The sequence below is a fragment of the Thermobia domestica genome, chromosome 6 (genome assembly GCF_964235325.1).
Source record: "Thermobia domestica chromosome 6, izTheDome1.hap1.1, whole genome shotgun sequence".
NCBI lineage: Eukaryota > Metazoa > Arthropoda > Insecta > Zygentoma > Lepismatidae > Thermobia > Thermobia domestica.
In genome coordinates this window covers 134,455,570-134,468,230 of record NC_137459.1, presented here as the reverse complement: position 1 = coordinate 134,468,230, position 12,661 = coordinate 134,455,570, and the positions used below count along the sequence as shown (strand labels likewise).

The 12,661-nt window shown below is 38.7% G+C and overlaps 1 protein-coding gene across 2 annotated transcripts in view; it reads right to left on the bottom strand.

The window, feature by feature from the left end:
- Dhc62B (Dynein heavy chain at 62B) overlaps positions 1–12,661 on the bottom strand; it is a 321,508-nt gene that overhangs the window by 16,516 nt on the left and 292,331 nt on the right. For both annotated transcript variants that reach the window (XM_081762141.1, XM_081762142.1), the window contains 2 exons: positions 3,775–4,008; positions 613–798 (listed from right to left, as the gene is read on the bottom strand). In XM_081762141.1, coding sequence (XP_081618267.1) covers positions 613–798; positions 3,775–4,008 — 420 coding nt within the window. The remainder of the gene's footprint in view (positions 1–612; positions 799–3,774; positions 4,009–12,661) is intronic.

Sequence of the window (12,661 nt, the reverse complement as noted above, 5' to 3'; positions counted from 1 at the left end):
TACGAGCTCCTTTTACCTGGTCAGACCATCACTACTGACTTCTACTCTTACCAGTTCCAAAGAGTGCACTGTACGCTGCGGTAGAAGGAGCTGGCATTGGTGAATTACAAGAGAGTGCTGATCCTGCACGACAATGCTAAGCCACATATGACAAAGAGGACCCGGAAGACCCTTCAGCAGCTTGAACACTTTGCCATGCACCATATTCACCGGACCCTGCGCCAACATATTAACCATCTGTTTCATTTTCTCGACAACCACGTCCGTGGGTGTTCATTCGCAAATGAGGAAGACTTGCAGAACTCACTAACAGACTTCTTTGCATCCATGACCGCCGGGTTTTATCACCAGGGTATTACGAAGCTTGAGGACCGTTGCAAAAGGTATTGGATGCTGCTGGAGATTATTTCAAAACCTAATGTAGGTACTGTCAACTGTATTGCTCTTTGTTTATCATTGCTCTAGAACGACAAGAACATCTTTTGGTTACCTTATATTTATCTCAGAAAATACAACTTTTATCACTAGTAATTTTATTCAAAGTTTGTCTTCGTAATTAAGACTTAGAACATGTAGCACATACAGACAGCAATGAAAATAACTAACACTCACCTTTACTAATATATCTGCTGCAATATCAAATATCATATGATCTGCTCTTCCGCCTCCGCCTCCTTCTGATTCTCCCATTACTAACAGCAATGTATCTAATAACTCTTTCCCTTCATTTATATTTTTTACTATGCCGACATTGTCATGAAGTCCAAACACTTCTGGGGTTGATGTGGCAGGTAATGCCTAGAATGAAGAAAAGTTACACTTTTACATAAAGAGCAATAATACTAATATCATAACGTAAACAATTTTGGAACAAAAGTCTATAAGCAACATTTTCTGAAATTCAAAACAAAGCTGCCTGTAATTGTTTTCCTACAAGTATATGTGCTTACAATACTTTTATTTTTAATTCTAATAATCTGGTTAATTTTACTGTTATGGTTATGGATAATGATAAATGGTATACATCCTCCTTAACTAAAGGATAAATACCCCTATTAGCTGTTACGTTATCTAAGTTCACTTTCTCCAAAATTATTCTTAATATCACTAAAACATGTTAGTTCGTGCAGCGACATAAAGCTGCGGAAGCATTGATCGACTGATATATTCAGAAAACTGAAATCTATGCATGTGACTTATAGTAAGTTGAAATCATCAAAGAAAAGGAAAATGCAACTGGCTGGCATTTTGACTCTATATTTTGAAAAATTCCTTATCATGATACTCCACTCTTGAATTAGGTTCAAAATATACTATACTTATGATAACTTATCAGTAACAATCTTGGTTAATACACCATTTGTGTTTATATCTGGGCAGTCAATAGCAAGTACCTTATGCTTTTTTTTTTTTTTTTTTTTTTTTAACATGGCAGTAATACTTTCTTTCCTCTCTGTTTCATTCTTCCCATCAGGTTTCGATCACATTTAAATACTGAACATATATCATTAAAGAGTTTCGGGTCATAGTTGTCACCTTTTACCCTTGTTACTTTAATTCCAACTATACAATAATTTGATGACAAATTATTATAATAGATTATTCGTTTTGGTTCTCGTTCTTTTTCCGGTTTGATAAAAGGTAGGGGTTTGTTGTGGTGTCTTTCCCTTGTCTCTTGGAATTTTTAACTTTCACTGCTTGTGATTGCCCAGTTTTTTCATGCTCCACTTACTTACCTTTAGATAAAATCTCTCTTTGTTACTGCATCATTTCCCACTATAGTTTCTCCTGAATAAATTTAATGACACACAGTAATCCACTTTTGAACTTTAGCCCATTCACTGTTTCCAAATCACTTGAACTTCGAAGTGATTGAGACATCTGAAGATGCTTCATTTTGAACACATCACTAAACACTCATTTTTTTTCTAGTATAAATGATTTTTTTGTCTATGTATAGCTTATTAAAACTTAAAAAAAGCTCATCTATTCTGTGGCCTGGCTTCTTTTATATGCACTGTATCTACTTCATCAATACACAGAAAAATCGTCAAACATTATAGTGGGAGACCCTTTTGCCTTATAAGCATTTCTTAAAATTTCCGATTTCCGTTTATACAAGAGAGATTTTAACAACGGATCTGTCGCTGCTCCTACCTAGTCTATGTGCTCGTTCAATATCTTGGTACGAAAGTTCAATTTTGAGACGTTCTTCTACAAACTTTCTTACCACGTTTTCACCATCTCCCTAAATTTCATTGTTTGTTCCTAGTAAGTTTGTAAGTATTAAATTTTCTCTACGCGAAACATTTTCAAGTCTTTCTATTGTACTTCGGTTCATCATTATTTCTTCCTTAACTCTTTTATTTTTTTATTTATTATTTACTACTTGAATATACCTATTCTTCGCATGGGAGCTGTATTTGGAAGTCAACACCTGTGGGAGTATCACCATTCATTTCAGCGAACGTGAAAACTATGGATTTGACACCAATATCGGCCATTTTGGGCTATTTTTACACGTCTCGGTATCCTCCACACCCACTGACCCCCGGCCAGCATACAATGGTAGTTGAATTTGCAAGTCATCGCTAATGGAAGTGTCGCCATTGATCTCAGCGACCGCGAAAACTATGGATTTGACACTAATACATGTCTCGGTATCCCTCCCCCCGGTGACCCCCGGCCCGCAGCCGAATAGGGCGAATTTGGAAGTTAATGCGATCGGAGTTTTACCATTGATCTCGGCGACCGCGAAAACTATGAATTCGACAGGAATATCGGTCATTTTCTACTACTTTTACTTGTCCCGGTAAACGCCCCTCTGAGACCCACCCTGGTTCGAATTTTGACAAAAACGCTTCGCCTTGGTCTGGGGTCTGGACCAAGGTATACTTGATCAAAATTTGGTAACTCTCGGTCAACTTGTTTGGTCCCCAGGCCGGTCCCGGTAAACGCCAATCTGAGACCCCCCCTGGTTCGATATTAAAAAAAAAACGCTTCGTCTTGTTCTGGGGCCTGGACCAAGGTATTCCTGACCAAAATTTGGTAACTCTCGGTCCACTCGTCTGGTTCCCAGGCCGTACACAGACAGACAGACAGACAAACACACAAACCAACTCTTTATTTCATTTAAATTAGATTTATTTACTTTTTACTATTCTTAGTTCGCTTACCACACTATTTAGCTGTTTAGAAACCTTGCTATTAATTGCTTTCAAATACGTTATTTTGTTTTCCATTTATACAATTTGACGAACATTTCAGGGTTTTGAGTCCTGGATTAACCTATTGAACATTAAAGGTCTAATTCCACTACTCCTGATTGACAATGCATATTGACAAATACATAATTTAATATTGTGTGTGTAATTTCGGAGTTATTTACGGAAATATATATTTGGCATCAGAATCACTGTCAGGTGGATAAATTTCAAAACAACGTTAACCTAACCTTTCTACTACTTAGGATGCTATATTAGAGGATACACATCGTGAGGTACATGGTGAACATACCTAAGTTTACTAAAATGAACCCAAGATAGTCATAAATTAGTTTATTATTGAGTGATAAATTCAGCCAAGTCCTAGATGTGAACATTGTATTTTTTGTGAGTGATGACATAAACAAGTCCAGCACATCTGTTTCCTTATAACTACTCAAGCAAACTCAACTATTTATTCAGAACTTGAGTAATTTTTTAAAAAAATCATGATATTTGATATCAGAGAAAGAATGTGAACAAACAAACAAACAAACAAAAAGCTACTAACATTAGTATGTTTAAGTACTTCGTCGTAGCTAAGCGCTGTGGGAGCAATGTAAAGGCCAGATTCGGTATATGAATACCTCTCCGCCGTGACCACTTCAGGATTTATAAAAACATCGAGGATTGTCGTGAGTGTTCGTCGATCCCAGGCATCCGTCACTCTCCCACCATAATTGCATTCTCCCGTCAAGTATGCTATAGCTTCATACTGAACAACATCGTAATCATTTATGAATATCTGCAATAGAATAAACAAAATATTTCATATAAACCGTATGCAAAGGAATGTGAGGACTACAGAACTATTACTCTAGTACCATGCACAGAAAAAATATGCTTCGAACCTTGAACAGTAGATTCTATGGTGAAAAAAATAGAGAAGATGAGGAGAAACGGTTTGGATTTAAGAGGGGAAACGGCAATTGAGTTCATTGGCTTATTTCAGTTAGCCATCATACAAGGTGACACTAGGGAAGCGAATTTGAAACGCTAGTTAGATGAGTTTATTGAATACAATACAATAACAGTGAACATTGCGGTCGTCGAACTGACAAAACCTCGAACTCCAGATGAAGAGAGTAAAAGATTCTGATCTGATTACAAGCAGTTAATTATAATCCTACACGCAGTAACTCAAGAGATAACAACTCCAATAACTTGGTCTCACTAAGAAAAGCAAACATATTTAATCTACTATGATACAAATCTGGAACAGTGTTTGATCAGGAAGGAAACGGAAATATTTTCAATCTGTTAAATGCCAATCTCTTAAGACAGGGTACCCCGGTGTAACACGCTGATTGTGATAAGATTGCACAGACATAGAGAACATAGAAAAAGAAGCGACACGTAGTTTATATATATATTGGCCAACAAGCGCATTGAAAAGGTCAAATAGGAGCATAAACATGAGATCAAAGTGAGATTATGTGGAATATAGCGAGAACGAGAGATATCGGAAAAGGTTAAATAAACGAAATACGTACTATCCATAGTCAACGCAAGGCAATGAGGCACCCATGCGAAGAAAGCAGAACATCCGGAAATGGTTTAATTGCGTGTACAATATTGTCACAATGTGCTACGGAAGTGAGCGAAGAGGGTGGCAAGGAGCAGGAAGAAGAAACGAAAACGCAAAGTACGTATTTTTGCTTTGGGTGCATGCGTCGCCCGCATGCGAAAGAGACGCAGTTTCATCTCAATGCTTGAAGATGGGAGAACACGCAGAACGGATGCAAACGCCGTTCGTATAGGCAGCCAGCGAGTCAGTACTGCGCAGTGAGTTGTATATATATCAGAACCTCAAGTCGAGTGGTAGAAAGGACTAGTAGATGAAGGGATGCCAGGTCAGATGACGTAGTACATTATGGCACGTGCAGGTACTGTAAGGCAAGAAAGAGCACGTTGACGTTGAACATGCAACCAGTTGTGAGCAGCGAGAGTATGGGACGCAGCGTATGCGATACGAGCTGGATTGGGCATGCAGAGGTGCCAAATGCGAGGTGTAGAGCTAGTGCATTTGTGTGTTTCACATGTACTATCAGGACAGGTGGACTATCCTCAACAAAACAAGCAAGGCGAAGTTCAACAGCTTGTGAGACCTAGTGGTGAACACTGAACGGTGTGGTACTTGGAGTGGTATTTAATTGTTGTGCAACTGGTGGCTGTGTCTGTGCGTATCTGTGCGTGTGGAACAAATTGGGGTGAGATGAAAGTGGACGTGTATCATTTGTGGTCGGAAGATGGTCTATGTGAATCCCCTGCATGTGGTGGATATGCTGGTGGAGGCGTATCAGGCAACACAATATGTCCAGACACCATGAACCGTAACGGGAATGGGGTTCAAGGACTACATTTTTGACATCCTGGAAAGTTAGAAGACGAATGGGCACATATACGTTGACATTGAAGACGACCTATTATGGAGCAATAGATCAGGCATCCAATGTATTCCCAGTGAAGATGAGATGGATAAGTGGGATAGTCCAACGACCTCCAAGGTACAGACAACCCGGGTCAACTAGTGATGCTGTGGACGTGGAATATAAGCGGAAGGCAGTATCGTTTTGGAAACGTGGAAAGAAGAGAAAGACGTCCTGAAAGCTGTACACAAACACTTCAAGCGTGTCAAATGCAGAACAGACCTATATAGAAGGGAGAAACAGATCACAGAAAGTGGAATTAAACGTGCGGTGAGAAATTTACGACAGGAAAAAAGTGGCATCTAATTGTCCATGAGATAAACTTACAACGTTGGGCGTTAGAAGGAAACTAAATAACAGCTATTGCTAATTTCAAAGCTTCGAAGAAATGGTTATGACGCTTTAAATCACGTCACGGTATCGTTTTACGCAAAGTTACAAAATTTGTAACACAGTATTACAGCGAAGGATACGCAAGTGCACCAAACGCTAACACCTTCCTCCAAAATGTACGTTCGCTCATTACTGCTCATGGCGAGGATAATGTATAACACAGATCAGAGCGGCTTTACTTTGGAATTTCACTCTGGACGCTGTCTGGCTCTGCAAGGCGAGAAGCATGTCACAGTAACAATGCAATCTCTCCCTGCCATCACACATCGCTACACAATACAGCCTGCTATATCTGCCAATGGGAAGTTGCTGTCACCCACGACCATAGTCTTGAAAGAGCATCATGGTACGTTTGGGCCACAGATTCAACAAACAATGTTTCGCCCACAAAACTTACACATTTGTGCATCATCATCTGGGAAAGTGACAAACAGATCATTAGGACGTGGTTCCGATCGGTGTTCTTTCCACAGGCCAATGAGCAAAAGGTACTGTTAGTCGACTCGTGGACGGAGTATGATCGAGCGACTTGGCAACAATAATGCCACTGGACAGGCAGTGCTACATTATGACGATACCTACGCACACAACTGGATTAATACAACCTCTGGATGTGTATGGTTTCAGAATTTTGAAGAACTTCGTACGCAAAGTATGGAAGCGATACGCCTTCAGCAACTCAATATCAATCAGCACAGCAGAGACAATATCTGACACTTCAATCCCTTGTGCATAATCAACTGTCGTTTCCACGGTACATACGTTTATTCCAATACGCGTGGTTTCATTCTGGATATCCTTCAACACGACCAGATTACTTTCCAAATCCAGTGGAGTTTTGTTTTAATCAGTTGACGTCGTTGGTCTGCGAAGCAGTGTGCCAGAACGCATCCATCATCAAGTGTTCGTGGTGCCAACATTGTTTTTGTTTGCACGATTTCTTCCTGAAATATCATTTTTGTGCTACTTATCAGGAGTGAGCGTCTTGTTTCTGGCATATACCCCTGCTTACTGTTATGTTGTATGTACATACGTACGTACGCATATTTTCGTAGTGATGTACTGTCGATACTCATGCGTGGTACTAATATTACTGTTGCAGTTTATCTTACATATGTGGACCACATGCTATTACATTCTACTGTGCAATGCATTTTTGTTTTTGTGTTACTAACTACTGCCTACATACATTTTCGTCTCCTGAGCTCCTCCGTGGCTAAGCGGTTAGCGTACGCGATCTTGGTGCGGGAGACCCGGGTTCGATTCCCAGCGGAAGCTCATGTGGTTCGGATTCCATGTTAATCAGTAGGTCCACGTCTCACATAGCCTCGCTGCTGAAAGGGACACTAAACTGAAATTCAACTCAACATTTTCGTCTCCAACGTGCATCTCATCGTTGTTCCCATTACACGATATATGCAACCCACTGTGCAGTACTGTTTCGTTGGCTGCCTATACGGACGCCGTTTGCATCCTTCCTGCGCGTTCTCCCATTTTCATGCATTGAGATGAATCTGCGTCTCTTTCGCATACGGGCGACGCGAAAAAAAAAAAAAAAGTATTTTCCGTTTTCGTTTCTTCTTTCTTCCGGCTCCTTGGCACCCTCTTCGCTCATTTCCGCAGCACATTGTGACAATGTTGTACATGTGATTGGTCCATTTCCGGATGTTCTGCTTTCTTCACATGGGTGTGTTCTACCTCACTGCCTTGCGTCGACTATGGGTAGCCTTTTCCGATCTCTTCTCGTTCTCGCTATATTGCACATAATCTCATTTTGACCCCATGTTTATGCCCCTACTTGACTCTTTCAATGAGTTTGTTGACCGATATATATATATATATATATATATATATATATATATATATATAAACGGGGTACCCTGCCTTGTAAGTATATGAGAGAACTTTCCGCCCATCATTCAAACATACGATTGATCATAAATATCTCAGTCCATTCAAACCTATATATATCATAAGAAGCATTAACACTGTGCAAATTTGGTGATTCGACTTCAAGCAGTCGTCGAAAGAGCCGATTAGTAACAAATGCAATTCTTTCGATTTGCTCAGTTCGACATTTTTCTTTCTTTTCTTTTCTTTTTCTTCAACTTTTGGTACTTCTGTAATAACTATGGCACTAGAAATAAGAATGGAAAGATTGTAAGAAAGCAACATGACGTTTTAGAATGTTGGAAGGGATGCATTGTAGAATTATTTGGACTTAAGTAATTTAGGTAGTCTATGTATCGATTACAAAGTCTAGATATTGAAGAGCAAAACGAAGTATGCGATGATGACAAAGGGATACCGATATGAAGGAATGTTTGAGAAAGTTTTTAGTGTGAAGAAGAAAGGGAAGACAGTCTTTATACATATTGTATCATTGAGTCAATTAATCATATAGCACAACAAAGAAGAAACGAATGTTTTTAATTTCCAGGGAAAAGTATGAAACATGAAAGTGGCCAAAAGATTCCTCAAATACAGTTATAATTCCATCGATTTAAGAAATCGAATGCAAAGGAACGTGAGGACTACAGAACTATTAGTCTGGTACCACTCACAAAACAAATATGCTTCGAACCTCGAACAGTAGATTCTATGGTCGGAAAAAAGGAGATGAGGGGAACCAGGGGAAAGGGCAATAGAGGCTTCATTGCCTTATTGTAATAGGTAAAAACTTTTTCAGAGATAGAGGTTTAAGTACAAGTGTTTGTTGATTTGAAGAAGGCTCCTGGGTAAACTGTGGAATTTTGATGGACGTGCCAAAGAAGGTTGGGAATGAATGGAAAAATCGGAAATCAATAAACAGTTTGTACAGGGTGGCGCACGAAATGATCCACCATTTTCTTTTTAAATAAAATATTTATTCACAATCAGAACAGAAAGAAATGCACGTCACAAGAAAGAGTGTACTGTGGAGAAATGTTCTAATTCAAAACATGTTCAATGTGGCCGCCATTGTTGATCTGAACTGTATTTAATCGAACACTGAGGTTATTCACTACTCAACGACACATGTTTTCATCAATTTCACTCCAAGCCTGAACAAGAAGTCGTCTGAGCTCTACCAAATTGTTGGGATGTTTCGGAAAAATCTTTTCCTTCAAATACCCCCACAGAAAGTAATCACATGGGTTAAGAACAGGACTATGAGGTGGCCAAGATTGACCAGCATGAAACCGGTCTGGAAACCGATCAGAAATAACGCGCATGTGAAAAATTTCGTGTTAGAAATCCAAGACAACATTCGCAGTGTGCGGTTTGGCTCCATCTTGCATGAACCACTGCTGTTTGATGGGCAAAGCAGTAGCAAGCAACTGCGGGACAAAGTCATTCCAGAGCATAGTAAAGTACCACTCACTGTTTACTGTTTCTTCGAAGAAAAATGGCCCAATCAGTCCTTGGAATTGGAAATTGCAACCCACACTGTAATCTTGGGAGCGTGGTGTTGTTTTTCATGAATCAACCGTGGATTTTCATTGGCCCAAAAACGCACATTTTGTTTGTTGAACACTCCGTTCAAATGGAAATGCGCCTCGTCGGAAAACCAAACGTTATGAAGGATTCGTTGCTTACCCTCTGCCCATTGCGCGAACACTAATCTCTGCTGCTTGTGATCATTTGTGAGTCGTTGCACAACGTCATCTTGTATGGATAAAAATGGAGGTCACTCTTCAGAATTCGTTGAACCGAACGTCTTGATATGCCAAGTTGCACTGCTGTCTTTCTTGTCGACTTCCTGGGACTCCTCTGCATTGCAACTCGAACAGTTTCAATATTCTGAGGCGAACACACAGGCTTCTGTCGAAGACGCTTGAGCTCCAATATTGTTCCTTCCCTCTGAAACTTTTCATACAGTCTGTGAATGGTTTTGTTGGAGGGAGCTCATCGGGTATTAAACCTCTCTCGAAACCGTCTTTGAGCAAAAATAACACTTTTTGATTCATGGAACAAAAGCACGATTGTTGAGCGCTGCCCTGTGGTAAGCCATCTTGAAAACTATCCTTCTAGCGGCGGCAAGGTGAGTTAGGTGTCAATTTCTTCTTCAACTGTTCCTCCAAACTGTACTGCTACTGCTGTAAAAGTGTACATTGCGATTTCTTGTTCTCCTGAAACGATTTTTTTTTTTTTTTTTTTTTAATGGTGTATCATTTCCGTCATCCGACAGCATACATGAATAAAAAAATAAGGGTAAGGATTTAAAAAGAAACGACAGACGAAAATGAAATACGTATAATCAAACTCTTCGAGGTTCATATAATAAACTTATGAGATTTTAAATTCTTTCCTTTTAGCTAACTAATTAGTTATAAAATTTTAACAGGGGATTCCCGTTAATGTGCACCGTAAATTTGAAAATATAACATAAGATTTTTTTTTAATGCACCATAGTTATGGAAAAATCTGAAGACAGCGTACGTTGTTCTCCGGTTTCAAGAATAATGATGTACGGAAGGAATTATTTTCCAACCATACCAGCAGAAACATTCTAAATGTGTGATTTAGGACCAAGAAGTGACTGAAATATAGCCAATTTTCGCTTTATTATTGTTATAAATGTTATAGATTGGCAGTTAGTTCACAAGATTGGAATAAAGTCAATTACAGTAATATAGCAAATTTAAACCCTTAACTTTAAATTCATGTTCCATTCTACCCAAAAATAACGAAATTTAACTCGGATGCATACTTTGATATTTCTTAATAGATTCCGATTATTTTACAATTTTCAAATTCAATAACATCCGCAAATAAATTCCATATCTGCGCCAATTTATTCAATTACAGAATTTACCCAACACTGAAAAAGTTGTGGATACAAGACACAACACCGAAAAATAGTTCTTTTATATTTTCCCCTAAGTTGTGTTTACAATAAGCGAAATGATTAGATCAAAACTAGTGAAATCGTAAGTAATAAAATTAACTCTGTGAGCAAAACCATCACCGCAAATTATAGCAGACTTATACACGCGCGTACATACTTAACATTGTTACAGATATACAGAAATTACAAAAAGCATAGCTTCTTCTCTGTTACAAATTTTACAAAACCGACTTCAATGGTTTTCTGTTTTACCTTTATTACTATTACTAGCTGAACCTGCGCTGTCTACTCAGCGCATCGTTCTGTTATGACCATGAATCTACTTGCACTGTGCATGTCTCCTTACTCACACAAGTAAAGGATAATAGATTCACAAAGGAAGTGAATTGATACGTATAAATTTTGGAGTGAGTTTGTAGCAAATTTGTAGAAGTAACACGATATCAAGTAGAAATATTTATTTCCAATAAATGTATATCTGTCCGAGTACGCTTCATTGCGTCTCTCGAGGCCTTGGAAGTTGCCAGTATGCAATAGGTTTTGCCATTCAGAGTTAAGCAAAGCGTCTTCAATGTCCGTCAACACGCCATACGTAACTTCACTACTGGTTGCCTAACATCGTCGTTTCGGCCTGCAACGATGTTAATCTCATGGGCTCAAAACGGCTCCTAAAATGTTGAATAGAACAATAACGACACGGTTTTTGAAAATTTGAATGAAAACTGGACAATCTACTCAAAATTTGGAATCGGCCAGCGAAAACGGCACGTTTCTAGCACTTGTGGTTTTCGAGATCTCAATGTCGAAATGATTGCGGACAAACATATAAACCTAGCATTTTAATATATAGACTAGCTGAACTTGCGCTCTCTACACAGCGCATCATTCGTATATGAGCATGAATCTTCTTGTCATTCCTCACAACATCTATACATGTCCCTTTACAGACACAAGTAAAAGACATCTTAATACAAATCGGCAAAGGATACCATAAAGGGGATATTTTTTCGATTATTTTTTCAATATCTCGCATCGTTTGCAAGATTTGAGTCTACCTCCGGTTGGAGTTTCTAATTCATGTATGATCAATGTTTTCTTTCTTCCTGCATGCAGTATGTAATACGCAAATACGTTGCATACACAATTAATTATAATGTCAGTGATATATGGTGTTCATTTGGCAAAATACTCCAAACAATAAAGATTCATCTTAGCCTGAAGAAATAGTTATCCTTCGTTTTTCATCATCATTTAACCATGGAACAAACGATTGAGCGATATACAGCCCCTGTATATAGCTATATTGTGTTGGAATGTATAGCTCGTAGGATATGATGCTTTACTTTTTCAAAATTTCATCATTCCCAGTGTGCCCCTAAAAATGTAATAAAGAAATAAGGGCCACGTTTTTCAAATATTCAATTAGAACTGGACAATTTACACAAAATTTGGAATCGACCAATGAAAACGACACGTTTCTAACACTTGTGCTTTTTGAGATTTCAGGGCTCATAGTGGTCTGATCTCTTGTAAATAGTTGAAAAGTGGCCAAAAGCACACGAAAAAGTGACCAAAATCTCATCATGCCCCTTTTTCCTTTGTCAATTTCTCCATTACCTCTCTGTTTGTTGTTTTGTTTCATCTTTTCTTCTTTACTTCTTCTTTTTAAGTTTAATCCTTTTTTAGGTTTTCTAAGTATGCTTTGTAGTTACAGTAAGCAGACTTAGCAGTAAGAAGCTTCTGAG